Source organism: Paroedura picta, chromosome 4 (genome assembly GCF_049243985.1).
Source record: "Paroedura picta isolate Pp20150507F chromosome 4, Ppicta_v3.0, whole genome shotgun sequence".
Classification (NCBI taxonomy): Eukaryota; Metazoa; Chordata; class Lepidosauria; order Squamata; family Gekkonidae; genus Paroedura; species Paroedura picta.
In genome coordinates this window covers 87401749-87419128 of record NC_135372.1, presented here as the reverse complement: position 1 = coordinate 87419128, position 17380 = coordinate 87401749, and the positions used below count along the sequence as shown (strand labels likewise).

At 40.9% G+C, this 17380-nt stretch overlaps 1 protein-coding gene across 8 annotated transcripts in view; it reads left to right on the top strand.

Moving 5' to 3' along the window:
- MAST2 (microtubule associated serine/threonine kinase 2) overlaps nucleotides 1-17380 on the top strand; it is a 219837-nt gene that overhangs the window by 78416 nt on the left and 124041 nt on the right. For 4 of the 8 annotated variants that reach the window (XM_077333902.1, XM_077333901.1, XM_077333904.1 and 1 more), the window contains one exon: nucleotides 11179-11379. The exons of 3 other annotated variants lie outside the window; for them this stretch is intronic. In XM_077333902.1, the coding sequence (XP_077190017.1) occupies nucleotides 11179-11379 (201 nt within the window). Of the gene's footprint in view, nucleotides 1-9447; nucleotides 10329-11178; nucleotides 11380-17380 lie in introns of those variants that run through there. One more of the 8 variants, XM_077333908.1, reaches the window with a different exon arrangement.

Genomic DNA, 17380 nt, shown 5'->3' with positions numbered 1-17380 from the left:
ACATTCAAATCAGTATGATTGATACCACACACTGAGAAGCTACCAGTGTTGTGGGGACATTATCTTAAATTAGTCAGCAGAAAGAGGTGCCATATACGTATAGTGATGGTAATGTTTTGCAATTTTTCAGATATATTTTATGAAACATTAGGCTGGGGTTATACATAGACATGGATTCTGTGCATTACTAGTTTTCATGTACTCATGATGCTATAGAATTGCATAGTTAGGAATAAAGTGGTAGGGAACAAAATAGTGTGTTAAAATTGGCTTGACATTTTAATTTACTTTGTGATTTCTGTATTTTTAAAATTTGGAAGATACTTCATGGTTTGAGGATTATAGGTCACATGAACTGGTAATTGGTAAAATAATGATGTTCTGCCTTCATGATTTATGTAGGAAATAAGAGTCTTCTGTCTTGTCCTATAATGTGAATGAAAGTTTATATTTAATTGAGAACCAAGATCTAAATATTCATGAGTTACCTTTTTAGAAATTGGCTTAGATGTTTAAAATTGAGCGACGTTTCAGCAGTTTTTCTTTTAAGGTAATTTGCAAATGGTTCTTTTTATAGTAATGGTATTTTTGTTGTTACCCAGCTTGAGTACCCAGCTTGCTGGGGGGTAAACGGTAATGACTGGGGAAGGCACTGGCAAACCACCCCATATTGAGTCTGCCATGAAAACGCTGGAGGGCGTCACCCCAAGGGTCAGACATGACTCGGTGCTTGCACAGGGGATACCTTTACCTTTACCTTTATTTTTGTTGTACTGCTCTTTTTAATGGACTTTGGGGTGGTTGTAGTTTACTCATTTACTCTAAGCTAATAGGGATGTGGCAGATTCATGAGGCGTCAGATTTACCCACTGCCCTGCATGACATGCTATATCTAATTCTCAGCATGATTAAATCTGTGGATACTTAAATATGGATCTTTAGAGCCATGAATGACAAGCTGGATCTTTCTAGAAATCTGGAAACCACCTCTGAAACCAAGAAACACACACTTTGGAGGGTTAATCCCCTATGCCAAATAATAGCAGTAGTACTTGTAGCTTTAAGAACTGAATGTCATCATTACTAGCTGAGATCTATGGTTGCCATTCTCCAGGTGGGCGAATGACAAAAAACAAGGGACCGGCCAATTATGTGAAGCCAAACCTGTTAAAAAACTGGCGTAGGTTGAAAATATTTTTCTTCCTTTTATTTAGGATGAGCCAAAACGGGATCCAGAGATACAAGCTGTTTTCAAAACCAAGATTGTCATCAGTGGCTCTCCAGTAAATTCTTAACAAATGTTTAAATGTTCTTAATTTTCTATAAGATTCTCTGAAGTGCTTTAATATAGCTTAATCGCAAGTATTCAAATATCAAAGCAGCTGTCACTTACTTAAGAGCTGATGGCCACTTTGATATTTGAATACTTGTGATTAAGCTATTTGAATTCTTGCTTGTATATCCGGATCCCATTTTGGCTCATCCTAAATAAAAAGAAGAAAAATACTTTCAGCCTATGCCAGTTTCTTAATAGGTTTATATTCTCCAGGTGGGGCCTGGAGTTCTTTTTGGATGATGACTGATTGCCAGACTATAGCAATCAGTTCATCCAGAAAAAAGGCTGCTTTTTCCTCTGAGGTGGAAGACATACAGAAGGGTGATTGCCGCCATCCACTCAGAGAGGAAAGAACAATTTTCAACTTCTTATCTCCAGTCTGTGGGTGTCAACCCTCTTGTTTCTTTCCTGCTTCAACATAGAGAGAGTATTTAGCCTCTTCAGGCCTAAAATCTTTAACCTCTTGTCAGTTTGTTCTGTTAATCTTCTCTCAGTTTTCATAATTTACCGTTTTTTCCCCTCTTTTCTGTTTTCCTTCCTCTCCAATCCTTCTTCACCTCATTCTATCCCCTTTCCTCCCTGATTTCTGGGAGTGAGGTGAATCAGTGCTTTTTTAACTTCAGGTGCAAGAAAGACTGCAGGCTCATGAGTGGCATGCTTCTGTAGCTGCAGCCAAGCCCTTGCTGCAGGGCAAGGCCAAATGCGTGAAGAAGCTCTGCTTGTCGAAAAGTGTGCCAAACTCTTCAGCTAATTCGGACCTTTTGGCTCACAGTCATAGCCATTTTGATTTGTCCCAGTGACAGGATTTATCTCACAGAAGCAACCCCTATGCAGGCAGAGTTCAGAGGATATGGAACCTGGTTATGCTGCACCTAAATGGAGGCTCCATGGGATGGCTCTGATGCAGGTCTACAAGATGATCAAGTCTTCTACTCAGATGGCAGCAGCATCAGTGAATAGATGGCCAGTAATGTAAGACCCCTTGGGCCATTTCAACTTTCTCCTGAATTTATTTTGGCTGAGGGCAAGATCTCCATCTGCACACTGTCCATTCAGGGAAGGGATTTTTCCTGGTCTGGCCCCTTCATAACCAGTCACCAGACCTATGTATTGGAAGGGTTGAATTTCAGGCAACCCTGCTTGAGACCGTCACCGCTACAAAACATCCCATCTCCAGGATTTTTCCCAGCTGCCAGTCCAACAGGTTGAGCCTGAGGGAGGTCTGCTACCACCTTCCCACTCCTGGGATACTGTGTCGCCCCCTCAGGATAGATCTCCTCAGTTCAATGCACCTTTGGTGTCCCAGACACTGATGGCAAACCCAGGTCACAGTCCATCCACTCTTTCGACACTCTACAGGTGCCCCCTTCACTTCCACCGCCCATGTAATGGTGTGCCAGCTTGAAAAGGTGTCTGGTTTCACAGCACGCTGCTGCAGGCCTGGTGCTGGTGGCAAGCCCTCTCCACAAGTTCTCCCAGGTCATTGAGGTGTCTCCACAAATCCCCTCGAGGTCCTCAGGTGTCCAGCTCTTCTCACACCACCAGGTCCTTTCAACCTGGCTGTCCATCATCAGCTAGCTGCAGGGGACTCTCAACTCTCGCATCTCCCTTATATCCTGAAGGATTGATGCCATTATGTGGGAGTAGTGGGATATAAATTGAAATATGATAGATAGATGGATCCGATTGATTGATTGTGGTGAGCCTCTGCTTTCAAGGGGCAAGCTAAAAATAAGCCAACTCTACTGACTGTGGAGTGGTGTTAGCATGCTGCTGCTCTGACTGCCACATTGGTCTACTTGAAAGGATGTCATATAGAGCAGGCTGTGACTGAGGGCTGCACAGATGAAAAGAGTGTATGCAGAGCTTGTGGGCTGTGTGCATAGAGAGGATGTGAAAAATAGCAGACTGGTAAAGACTCTCCTTTGGGGTCCTCCTAGGTTGCAGCTTGGCTGGTCATTGTAAAACAGCTGGATGTCAGAATGCAGAGCACTACATCCTAGATTTTTACATGACTTTTCAGTCTCAGAAGAATGGAATTTACTAGATTTGCTAAGATCTGTGTACAAAACTGGCCCTTTTGCCTTGAGAACATTCTGACTTCCATAACTATGTCTGAGGAAGAGTGCTTGCACTTGAAAGCTCACGTCTTGAATAAATCTTTAAGGTGCTACTGGACTCTGATTTTGTTATGTTAAATTCAGATACTATTTTAAAAGTATACCCTATAGATGGTATGAGCACACCTCTTGGGTTTTTTCTATGTTTAAACTCTTTAAAAAAGCAAACTGCTTTAAAATAAAAAACTTCTTATATCTAAAAAGAATCTAATTTAAAAATGTTTTACATTTTAAATGTTCTATTTTATTTAGTCTTGCTGTTTGCATGAAGTACTTACTTTGGCCTTGGGCTTAAGTTTAAAGCCATCATGCTCCTGTGTGGTTTGTAAGCCTAGATCTACATTTCAGATGAGAAATATATAATGTGGTGTTTTATAAGTTTTGTTTCTGAAGGAACATATTGGTATTTGGTACTGTTGGTGTTGATTTGTGAACATAAAAACTAGTGATATTTATTTATTTATTTATTTATTTATTTATTTATTTATTTATTTATTTATAATTTATTTGTATTTTTATACCGCCCTCCTCGAAGGCTCAGAGTGGTTTACATATAACTGAAACTATACATAAAACCACACATATGTGAGAGATAGGTTGATTATCTCCCGGAGGGGGCCCTTTATCCTTATGCCAGCTGTTTTTAAGAGCCAGGATGGGCAAGGGTCCAGTGGGCATGTGGTTGGCCTTGCTGTTGCTAGTATCCTGTCCACTTAGGTCAGCGTGAGTTGCCTGAAGTTACTCATTGTTTTCTCCAAAGACAACCAAGGGGCCTCCAGTTCATTTCTGTATCTAAGGTTGGAGGGAAATCACGGCGGAGTGTCGAGATTTTGTCTGCAAAGTGACTCGCAAATGCCTCGCAGCTAATGTCCAATTGGGTACTATTTTGTTGCCCTTCTACTAGAGCAGTAAGAGATCGAACTATCCTAAATACTTGAGCCGGATGTGAGTCTGCAGATGCGATGGTAGCCGAGTAAAAATTATGCTTTACTGACTTCACCGCCATCTCATAGGCCTTCATCTGCATTCTATAAGATGTTCTCGAGGCTTCGTCATGAGTCTTCCCCCAAACTCGCTCTAGCCGTCTCAGTTCCCGTTTCTTATTGCGAAGCTCCTCTGTGTACCCGGAAACCCGCTTGAGACGGGGCCGGGGAGCTATCTCATCAATGGCCATCAGCAACCTGTCATGCCAATCGCTGACTAGGCCATTGAGAGAAGTGCCAGGAGGCATTGGCTCCTGCAGAGCATTCAGGAATCCAATTGGATCCACGGGCGAGCGAAAATTTGCTCGGCGCCCAACTGAGGCGGGAGTGGTAGCCCTAGCCGAGCCTTCAAGGCATAGTGGTCTGACCATGGCACGGCGGTTGTCGTGACCAGATCCACATCCAGACCTGCACCAAAAATGAGATCCAGAGTGTGGCCTGCTTGATGTGTAGGGCCAACAACAAACTGCGAGAGCCCTAGTGTCACCATGGTTGACACCATTTCTGGAGCACGGCTGCTCAGCATGAACGTTAAGGTCCCTCAGAACTATTAGTCTGGGGAACTGTAGCCTCCAGGCCGCCACCGCCTCCAGCAGGGCTGGCAGGGCAACTGGTGCCGCATTGGGCACGCGGTACACTAGCCAGATGGCCACGCTCTCGATTGATCCTCATCCAAGACCCACATTTAATACTTGGTATTGTCGGCGCAGGAAGGACTCTGAAGGAGAAAGCCTCTTGGGTCAGGATTGCCACCCCTCCTCCCCACCCCGCTTTTCGAGACTGGTGGAGGACAGAGAACCCAGCAGGGGCTAGGTCTTTAAGGTCTTTACATCCTCATCTTAAAGGCTACAGCTGGTTAGACTGGCTGTATTTTTATTTGTAAATTATTCAGAGGAGTCTATTTGCTTTTGCAAAGTTGAACAGCATCAATTCCAACAGAGGAGGATTGAAGGCTAAAAGTCTTCTCTAATTTCTAAAAGACCTTCTAAGACAAATTCCATGATTGTTGACAGGTGACATATGTAATAGAGTGGAAGAACAAATTTATACTTAAATAGGATAATTTATGAATCTGTTTCCAGATAACTCTGTATTTTAAACCTATTTAAAACTATTTCTGTATTACCAATATTTCTAGCAGTTTGTAATCAAGAAGTAAAACATTTATACTTAGAAAACAAAGATAATTTATGTAGAAGTGGGAGCAACATTTTCCTTTAAATTTATTGAAGGAGGTCTAAACTGACTAAATACTATACAGATTATATGGTTATGTTATGTTACACTAAACTGCTGTACTTAAAATATGCTGTTGTATTTCATTTTGTCACATAATTATATGTGTGGAGTCACTGATTCCATTACTTACCCTCTTGACAAGTATACAATCCAATAACTTTTGCCATTGTACTTGGTGAGCCATCTCTGATTTTCCTTAGGAGGATGATAGCTGGAATCCAGTTTCTCTAGTATGTGCAGTCTAATATTAAGAAAATGGAAAGCATTTTCCCATGCGTTTCTAATAAAGTGTGGAGTGATAGTGTTCTGAATAAATCATTTGACCCATGGGTGAGACTGTTATGAGACTGTTATGAGGAGCAGATCTAAAAATAATCATCTGCTTCTAAAAACATAAGAGGTGCTGATTCAGGAACTGGAATTGCTAGCTGCATTACTGAAACAGGCATTATCAAACTGTAACAAAGAACCTAGTTTTTTTCCATGAGAATTGCATCAACTGCATCTAAAGGACAGTTTTGCTTTTTATATGGCACTATATTTATGCATAAGGACTTAGCATAGTGTGTCAGCATTACTTTTAAATAAGATGTTAATGTAATTTCTGACACTAGTCTATCAGAAAATACATGTTATAAATACAATGTGTGTATTCTCCAGCGGTTGTGTTGATTAATCTGGATGCTTAAATTCAGTGACTGAAACTGAGAATGGACAAGACCGATCTTCTTACAAACCTGAAGATCTGGTGTGCAGAAAAATGTTTTTGCAAGTTGCTCTATGCAGTGCTGCTCTTGAGGCTGTTCTGAAAACTTCAGCTGGTCCAGCATGTGGCTGCACGGGTTTTCACAGGGGCCCAATGGAGAATACACATTTGACCTGTGCTTTCCTAGCTGCACTGGTTCTAGATTGAGGACAGAATCAGTTTCAAGGTATTGGTTTTCATTTTTAAAGCATTGAATGGTCTGGGAATCTCATTATCTGTGAGACTGCCTTCATTATGGCTTCCAAGAAACTTGAGATCCAGCAAGTAAAACTTGCTCAAGATCCCTGGCCCCAAAGAGGTCAAATTGGCCTCAACCAGGGCCAGGCCTATTTCAGGCTTGGTGCTGGCCTGGTAGAATGCTCTGCCAAATGAGATCAGGGCCCTGAGGGACCTTCAGCAACTCCACAGGGCCTTTAAGACAGAATTGTTTAGCTTGGCTGTGACTTAGGCTAGGAAATAGCATAAAAACTAGGCTCTCTACTTAAAGTGCTCAACTTATAAGTTACTATCTATCACCAACAATATGAATGTACTTCTCAAAAGAGAAAGCAGGTGACGTGTCTGAAATTTTGAGATTTGCTTTCAATTGTAGTAATTTTTAAGACTGATGCTTTTAGTGATTTTATATGCAATATATATATATATATGACTGTTGTTTGAGGGCAAAAGAAGAAGGGGACGACAGAGAATGAGGTGGCTGGATGGAGTCACTGAAGCAGTTGGTGTGTGCTTAAATGGACTCCGGGGAATGGTAGAGGACAGGAAGGCCTGGAGGATCTTTGTCCATGGGATCGTGATGGGTCGAACACAGCTTTGCAACTAACAACAACAGTAGCATGACTGTGTAAGCCACCCTGAGCCCTCTGGGGAAAGGGGGCATGCAAGTGGGAGGGGGAAATAAACCCCTGGAGCTTTTTTTGGAGGGTAGACTCTCTGGCATTATACCATATGGAGGTCTCTTCATACCCCAAACATTGCCCTGCAAATATCAAAGAATTTTCCAACCCTAAGACGTAATTAATCTTTGTAACTGGCTACAAAGCCAGTTTGGTGTAGTGGTTAGGAATGCGGACTTCTAATCTGTCATGCCAGGTTTGATTCTGTACTCCCCCACATGCAGCCAGCTGGGTTACCTTGGGTTCGCCATGGCATTGATAAAACTGTTTATTTTATGTATGTATGTATGTATGTATGTATGTATGTATGTATGTATTTATTTATTTATTTATTTATTTATTTGTTTGTTTGTTTATTTATTTATTTATTTATTTATTTAAAATGTTAACTGCAATACCAGAAAATACTGCAATACCAGAAAATAGAATGTTAAGGTCAAGCTTGTAATGGGTCAACTGGGCAAAGCAGTTTTGTATAGCATAGCAGATGATTGCACAGTGTTTGATGAAACAGGTCTTGGATTTTCATAGTTCTTCTGATATTAAGAAGACAGATGAATTATTAAAATAATCAGCAGTTTGCATTAGTTCCTCTGTTTTTACTTCAGCAGTTCAAAAGCAGTGACTTGAAATTCATCAAGAAATCCCTTCTCATCTTTTACATATGATATTCATAAACTTTTCTGTAATCCCAATTTCATGTTCACAATTTTTTGGTGGTTATTATTTAACTGTAGATCCTTTTGCTTGATATCTAGCTGTGTGACATATTTTCTATAAGTTCTTCTATAAATTCTTTTAAATTATCTTGCTAACTGAGCCTCAGCTACTAACTGGCACAACCAAATTTTACAGACAGTGCCACATTACATTTCAAGTATTTGGCTTATTAAGAAAAATATAAAAGTTATTAATAGACTTCACAATCATGCTTGTATTGTCTGTTGACAGAACTAAACTCTACATAGCCTTTTTTTCTTTAAAGAATTTAGAAGTCTGTAGTTGTTAAAGGTTGCACTGTGAAATAAATAATAGAATGTCCTGGGAAGTTAAAATTCTCGGTTTCTGATTGCCCTTTAGGTAGTGTCTTGTTACATTTTTCTCTAGTGCATAATTACATAAACAGATGTCTCTTGTTGGTGATGCATATATCATATTGGAGAACACATAACTGATTGAGCTTGTTATTGTATATTTAATGTTATTTGGTCATGTTACAGCATTGGCCAACTAGAGCATGTTACCAGGCTTGGTTCTGAAATTTCTCTCTATTGGTCTATAATTTATCATTTATTTCTAGAATTTGTATTCTGCATTATAAGCCCCCAGAAATTTTGATGTAGCTGTTTGAATAACATTACAAGTTTGGGTTGTGTTTCTCATCAACGACAGGCCTCCCATTGAAGAGTTGCTCTGTCTCTGTGTGTAATTTATCAAGGTTGGAAACCACTTATCTAAAGAGCTTCTAGAAGGGCTGAAATGGGGAGTTGTAAATAATAGTAAAGGTGCTGTGTGTTTCTCTTGTCCTGTCTAGTAGTAGGCTGTATCTATATATTTGCTCTAGTTTAGTTGGTATATATATTCTTCTCATTGAGTGGATATTGCAAGTTCTTGAATGCTTTTTTGAGGGTATAGAGCAAAAGCCAAATGATTTAGCAGTAGATTAGTTGTGTGGAATACTGTGGGTGATAGCTTTGGCTATGCATAGGGTCACTGCCTTTCTAATGGAAGGTCATGACATTAGCAGATGATTAGGTTTAAAATATTAATTAATCAATCAATCAATTCATTCATTCATTCATTCATTCATTCATTCATTCAACTTTCATACCACCCTAAGTGAGCTGGCTCAGGGCAGTGTATATCATATTGAAAACATAAAAAATAATTAGTATTTAATTAACTTAAAATCTAAAATTGATATATTTAAAATTTAAAACAGCTTGTGGTGTTAAAAACAAAATAGCAGTGTCATCAGTCTAAATTTGTCTTCTGATCTTCATCTTTTTGACAGGGAGGGCCTGGTAGATGTTACTGCTTCACTGTATCATGTTGTTATTTGAGTCAGTGGTACAAACTGCCATTTGACAACCAGAAGGCGTGACTCATTATTTAGGAAAACAAAAGGAATTTGTGGACTCAACTGTTTACATCCCTAGTAATTGAGCCATATTGTTCTTTATTATTTCTTTCTTTCTTAGATTAGATGAATCAAGAATGAAACATGATTAGCAAACTGTTTCCCTCCCCTGTGTATCTTCTGTGATTCTTGTAAAATAATCCAGTAAGAGAGCTGTATATACATATAAGTGCTATGCAAATAATAATAGAATAAGTATAAAAAGCAACAGTAAGCAAGAAAGTATGGCATACTTCCCTCAATTAACATCCAAAAACGGGACATTGAGAGTCTTTCCATCACACTTAAGTGCAGCTGCCTTCTTGGTCAGAGCAGTGTCTGTGTACTACTTTTGCAATGTGAGCCTTCGTGTTGGTATGTCAGGCTTCTGCCAAAGTCTTTGCTCATGTGCCTTTCCTCTCTCTCAGATTCTGTTTTCCTTGTGGCTCGCTGAAAGTGTTGCTTGCTGAAGTGAAAAACGATTGTCAGTGGTTTCTGTGTTGCAACCATGAGTAATAGAAATAGAAATATAGACTCTGTAGCAAAGTGATCCAATCATATCTTTGGCTTTGCAGTTGTAGCTCTCAATGTGCTTCAGCTTCAACTTCTTTTCTTTTTTGGATGTCATAAATAACTTTTCATAAGGCTTTAAAAATTGCATCTTAACATGATCTTTTGATAAACCTGGATTGCAGCTGAGTGCATAATACCTTTAGTAAGTGCCTGGGCTACGCAGAGTGTTGTTGGATTTATAGGTGCAGTAACTTTTTTGGCTTTAAGATTGGTTTTTTGATCAAATAAAGTGCTTCACACAGTGAAATGATGAAACGAAGAAGACAACGGTTTGGAGCCCCATCTCTACGGATCCAGTAAGGAATGTTTTGGAAAATAGATTTACTAGAATACTATAACTCTATCCGGATAAACAAATATAACTTTAAATTGAGATTTAATTAAAGAAGATTTTGGCAAACACAAACTTTGATTTAGCGTTTCATTACTAGTATTTATGTCTTTTGCTGAGATTACTTAAATCATATTCTTGTATTCTGCATGTATTCATATCTGTAAAGTGAGTTATTCCATATTGAACATTCATATTTTTTATTTTATAGCTGTGTTCCTGGGTTAAGGGAATCTTGTCCCATCTTAATATAGCTGAATTACTGAGATAATTGCTTTAAGTGCCAGGGCAAAGTGAACTTTACTTGAACTTCTCAGAGCAATGTGCAAGTTGTATTCATTAATCCATTTTTAGATCTTAAAAAATGATTGTGATTCTAATTCGCTGGGATCTGCTTCCAGGGAAGAGGAATTTAATATTTCCTTAGTTTTTAAAGGTCCTTAGAGAGTTACATTTATAACTTATGAAATACAGATTGGAAGATTGTAGTCTATCTCAGTAAGTGTGCAATACTATAAGTTTACTGTACATGTTGTGATGAATGTGGAGAATAATTTGCATCAGTAATATATAAATTTTTATTGGATTGTAAAAGAGGTTTTCATAAACCAGAGTTTTCTGATAAATGCATTTGGATCTATTGAGGGTAATTGAAAAATAATGTGTAGCCTCAGTATTTTAAAGCAGCCTGTTTGATACAGGCATAAATCCTAAAAAGCTTTATAGTTACACAAACATAATGAGGACTAGATCAGTTATCTCTCTCTCTAAGCAGAACAGCTTTGTCACTCACTATTTCTGTGATACTTTGTCAGAATCTCCTCTCCTTTCCTCTCCCACTGCCGAGGAAGTGATGGCCATCAGCATGTGTTCTCTCCTACATCTGCTCCAGGTCTGCAGCATCTTAAAATCCCACTTAGTGCTGATTGTGCCCTTGCTACTTCTCCTCTAGTGTTTTACCCACAACCTCAGAGCAATCCTGGTAGTCCTTGCTACAGCACTCCCCTTCAATGGAGGTAAGGAGAAATTTAAAGTAGAAATGTTTGTTACTTAATGCAGTAGAGCATTGTCTTTTACTTGATTCATTAAAAAATGGTGGCAAGTTTTCTCTTTGGGTCAGGCCTCTTGAGTTGGCAAGGGCCTCAGTTCTCTTCTTTCTGCTTCGCCTTATTCTGGGATAGACTGGATTTTTGCTTTATATTTCTGCTTTGTTGTACTCCAAGCGTGGAAGAGACTATCCAGTAGCCTATTTGCAAGGGGTTAAATGCTGCAGTTCATCCCCCCTCTTCCCATTGAGGTCCCATCCAGAAGCAATGTCACCATGGCACTGGTGATGCAGCTTTGGCTTTTGCCAAAGTCTTCCCTTCCACCATTCCCTCTCTACCATCTTATAATGGTTGTGGTAGCATTACCAGTGGCTTGCTACCAAACTCTGTCACCCATCTCCATCCATTTCTGGCATGTGTTACCTAGTTGCACTTTAACTGTAAAAGGAACATATGTGGCTTGTGAGTGCTGGGATATGCCTGATCTAGATTAAGAAAATAAGCATGCTTCATAAAAAAAGTTTTGTTATCCATCTCAGTTTTCAGAGGGACTGAAAGAGGCAGTGGTATGCCTGTTGCTGAAAAAATCATCACTGAATCGGCAAAAGCCCACCAACTACCAACCCGTCTCACACTTAAGAGTTTCTGGGAAAGGTGGTAGAAAGGGCTGCCATGGACCAGATATCAGCATTCTTGGAAGAAACATCAGTCCTAGACCCATCCCACTCAGGTTCCAGCCTGGCCATGGAGTAGAAACAGCGCTTGTCATGCTGATCATAGAATCATAGAATCATAGAGTTGGAAGGGGCCATCTAGTCCAATCCCCTGCTCAATGCAGGATCAGCCCAAAACTTCCTAAAGCATCCAAGAAAAGTGTGTATCCAACCTTTGCTTGAAGACTGCCAGTGAGGGGGAGCTCACCACCTCTTTAGGCAGCCTATTCCACGGCTGAACTACTCTGACTGTGAAAATTCTTTTCCTGATATCTAGCCTATATCGTTGTACTTGTAGTTTAAGCCCATTGCTGTGTGTCCTTTCCTTTGCAGCCAATGGGAACAGCATCCTGCCCTCCTCCAAATGACAACCTTTCAAATACTTAAAGAGGATGAACTCCACTGTCAGCTGGACTAAGCTGGGTCAGCGCTAGGCATGTGCACTCCCAAAAAAATTTGGACCATTTCAGGTTCGGAATAACCAGATTTGGACTATTAAAGGGCTGTCCGAATCAGCTGATTTAGATCAGGCTTTGGCTGGATGTCTCCAAAGTGATTCCACCATTAAAGTCAATGGTGCCATTAATGGGAGTTTTCCTGTTGCCTGGGGGAGTGGGGATTTGAGTTACAAGCTCTGAACTTTCAGGTTAGCTTCAGGAGCCTCTTCTCTGACTTCTCTCCAAGTTTCAAAAAGATTGGACCAGGGGTCCAGTTCTAGGGACTCCCAAAGAGGGTGCTCCCATCCTATCTCCATTATATCCAGAGATTTGAAAAAATAGACTCTCTATTCTGATCTTGAATTCTCACCATAGGACATAATGGGAAATGAGAATTTATTATCAGAACAGAGTCTATTTTTTCTTATCATTGGATATAATGGAAGCAGGATGGGGAGCCCCTAGCATTGGATCCCTTTGTCCAATGTTTGTGAAAAAAAATGGGGGGGGGAAGCTACCTTGAAAGTTTGGAGCCTCTAACACCCCCACCCTAGACCACAGAAATGGTAGAAACATGAAAATTGCCAAAGCAGGGAGGGGATTCTCTCTCACTCTCAGGTCTAGCATTCAGATTCCAGCCTCCAGGCAGGAGATGATGGGAATAAACAGGAATTGCAACTCATTTTCACACAGAGAGCAGTTCCCATTACTTCTCCTGGAGAAAAGGGATGCATGCCAGAGCTGCATATGAATTTGTCTCCCTCTGCATAGTTTCAGGAGGACAGCTGTATACTAGCAGAACCAAATTCAAGTGCACCCAAGACCAACAAGGTTTTCCAGGGTATAGGCTTTCGTGGGTAAAAGCTTACTTCATCAGATTTGGTATCTGATAAAATAAGCTTTCACTCATGAAATCTTATACTTTGAAACACTATATTGATCATTAAATTGTTACTGGATTGGAATTTTGCTTTACATGTGAGTAAAGACCATTGAAATGTGTAGCATATCTAGCATAATTTTTCATTTGTTAGTTTGATTGAGTCTAGCTTTTGGCTGGTTGTGTTTATTGAACTTTTTTTTAACGTCGGTATTTGAAATATTTAGAAAACTTCTGTTTAAACTAGACTATTGCTATATATCTATAGAGTGTAATAATTAGGACAAACATATATAACTTAATATTAGAGAGCCCCCCCACCAATCCAGGATAGATATTAATTGGAAACCTAGTTTTTTGTAGCTAGTGCAGGAAAATTCTTAGGTTTCTTGTTGTATAAAATTGAATGCTGATATTGAAAACAGTGTCTCACTGATTATTGTTTGCCAGACTAGAGAATATGTCATTGTGACCCTGCCTCATGGGATATGTCTATAACTACCAGCAGGAATTTTCAGTTTGAACTTCACAATATGGTGTGATTCATTGGATTAATGGTTTTTATTTTATCTAAAGATCTGGCATTTCCATAAGATAATCCTTTGGGGGAAAGGATTGTGGAGTGTACTCTGAAAAGTAATCTACTATTCTGTAGAACCTAGAAGGGAATGCAAATGATTTGTAGAGTATTCATGGTGTTGAAGAAGGGTGGTCAGGATACATCTGTTAGACCGTTTACGCACTGGGAACTTCACTGCTCCAGCACCTGTGCAGGAGCACAAATCAGGGGCGGATGAGGTACACCAGGCCAAATGCTCCCCCATGTGAGTGCAGAAAGAGGTAGGGCAACCTGCCACGACTAAAACTCCAGGCTGCAGCACGGCATGAAATCTCCAGTGCATGAACGGTCTTAGAAGTCAGCTTGGTGTAGTTGTTAGGAGTGCGGACTTCTAATCTGGAAAGCCGGGTTTGATTCTGTGCTCCCCCACATGCAGCCAGCTGGGTGACCTTGGGCTCGCCACAGCACTCATAAAGCTGTTCTGACCAAGCAGTAATATCAGGGCTCTCTCAGCCTCACCTACCTCACAGGGTGTCTGTTGTGGGGAGAGGAAAGGGAAGGCAACTGTAAGCCGCTTTGAAAGAAAAGAAAAGCAGCATTGAAGAACCAGCTCTTCTTCTTCAGTGAGGGCCATTCTGCACCAGGATCTATGTTGCAAATTGGTTGCGGAACGAAAAAACGCAATTTTAAATAGTAGAATTCGTCGTTATGCATACCTGCCTTTGTAGTGGAATCCAGTTGCGTTTCTATCGTTTCCCACAGGTTTCCGGTCTCGCCAAAAACCGCTAGTCAGGAAGCGATATTGCCGAGCTTTGTCCCACCCCTGGCCGTCAATCAAACGAGCAGCCAATGGGCGGCCATTATCATGCTCCTGAAAAGCCCCTTTCCCTTTAAGGCAGGTTAAAAAAAAAAAAAAGACCACGTTGCAACGAATCTGCGTTGATCCGTCGCAACAGAGAGATCAATCTAGCTAGCAGGTGGCGTGTGAGCTGCGGTTTCATTGTTGCCATGCTCCCCCAAGTGAAAAAAAAGTACACCCCCCCCGCCTGGGCGTGATTTTCGGCCAAAAATAAAGGGAAAAATAAAGGGAAAATAAACCAGCAAACGGGGCTGTGTGGTGCTTGGTGACTTAAAACAGCTCTGGGGAAGGACTGCAGCCGGGGAAGCCTCGCTGGGTAAACGAAGGCTCGCCGGTGCGTTGATCTCGGCTCGCTCCGAGAAAAAAAAAATGGCGATCGCTTCGCCGGAAGATCAGAGGAGAGAGCCAGAGGGAGGGACTTTGCAGAAACCACAACAATGGTAACACACAGAACTTTTCCGCTAGTGTTGCAGATTGGTTGCAAGAGTATAGCGCTTTCCGGAGGGTGAATCCACTTTTTGGGATTTCCCTGAAAGCACTACAATGAAGCGCTTTTTGCGGATCAGTTTCAGGAATGTGGCAGATTGTCTACGACGTTGTGCATAACCGCATTTTTGTAGCGATTTCAATTTCCCACACTCCTGCTACAAAGAATCTGTGTGGAATGGCTCTGAGTTATGTTCATAGTAGGAGGTCTCTGTTGGAGCATCAATGTAGGTTTCTACCTCAGTATTACTATGAATGATTTTGCTTGATCACAGTTCTTACATTTTCTTAGGTTCTTGCCATCTATATATTAAATAGTTGGTGATACTTGGTTTTGTACTTTTGTTTAGAAGACCAGTTTTGTAAGGACCACTTAAGTTTGTGGTATTTGGAAACTGCTGAGTTCACCTGTTGCTTTCACTTCTTGATCCTGTGTTATCTATTCATTCTTGTTGACATTTTATTTACATGGATACCAATCAGTCACTCTTGCTGCTGACTTGGACTAAAAGTTCATCCTGTCAAGTTATTTTCTGGCACTGCTGTACTCTGTTTAACAACCACAGATAAGTTGAATGAGGCTGCAGTTTTCTTAACGTGGTAGAGAATTACATTGTCCATTAATAAGTCAAAAGAATGCTTTGTATTAATTTGTTCTTCTAAAACTGTTTACATAAATTTCTTCTTCCCTCTTGTTTTCCGTGCAGACAAACAGCTGTTAGCTTGCCTGACATCAGGTCTCTTCATAGTATATGGTAAAAAAGTTTCAGTTTTAGAGAAGTTAGATCTGCTTGAATATTTTATAGCTCACATTCATTTATTAACAGGTAAATCATGTGAGACATAGATGTAAAAATTACCATGATTGCTAAGTTTCAGGAGCCAGGTTTTCTCCTGTATTTCAGGAAGCCTCAACTTTTTTGAGCCTGTGGGCTCTTTTGGAATTCTGACATGGGGTGGTGGGCACAAGCACAAAATGATTGGTGCAGAAGTTAAAGCCAGGCACGAAACATCAGGGGGTAAGATCATGCATAAGGCTAATAGTAGCTTGTCAACATTTCTGGTTGAAGTTCTGTTTAACACGATGCCTTCTAAAGTTAACATATTGTTTAAAAACATATTGTTTATCTTCAAAGATCCTTGGGCTGTGATGGCAACTACTTTCACAGCAACATTTCTTCTCCAGTGGCCCTACTGGACAAAAGTCCCACAAAGCCCCATCTACTTTCTGATAGGTGCTCTTACTTTTTCTGGGTCCCACTAATAGTTTTTAAAAAGTGGCTGGGGCCAGCTGGGGCTTCTGCTCAGCAGGCCTGATTTGCTATTGGAGAGTGGATTAATTGTGCAGATTAAAATAATGGTTCAGCAGCCACTATAGTGGCTGCACTTGGACTTCCTGTATGCACACATGTGTGCTCTCCACTCATGGAGACTATTTTGTAATTGGTTCCATTTCCTGTGGTGGTAACTTTGTGGTAGCATAGAGAATTCAAAAGATGTTTACAGAGCAAAAAAGTTTTGGGATCCCTGCTGTAGATGAATTACTGGATTCTGGTAGTGCTGGTGTTCCAGAATGAAACACTATCTTCTATCTTTGCCAGGCCTGGCTACTAGCGCCCTACCTGTCCCCTGACCACTTGGCCACAGTGATCCATGCGACAGTCACCTCCAGAATAGATTTCTGTAACTCGCTCTATGCAGGCCTACCCTTGTCCATGACCCGGAAACTACAGCTGGTGCAAAATGCAGCTGCCAGGGTCCTCACTGGAACATCTTGGAGGGCCCACATCCAGCCGGTGCTGAGGCAGCTGCATTGGCTGCCAATTGCTGCCCGGATCCGGTTCAAGGTTTTAATTTTAACCTTCAAGGCCATACGCAGGTTGGGACCCACATACCTGAGGGACCGCCTACCGCTTTATGTCCCCCGCAGGGTCTTACGCTCTGCGGGTGAGAACCTGTTGGTCGTCCCCAGCCCGAAGGAAGCGCGCCTAGCCTCAACCAGGGCCAGGGCCTTTTCGGTCCTGGCCCCTACCTGGT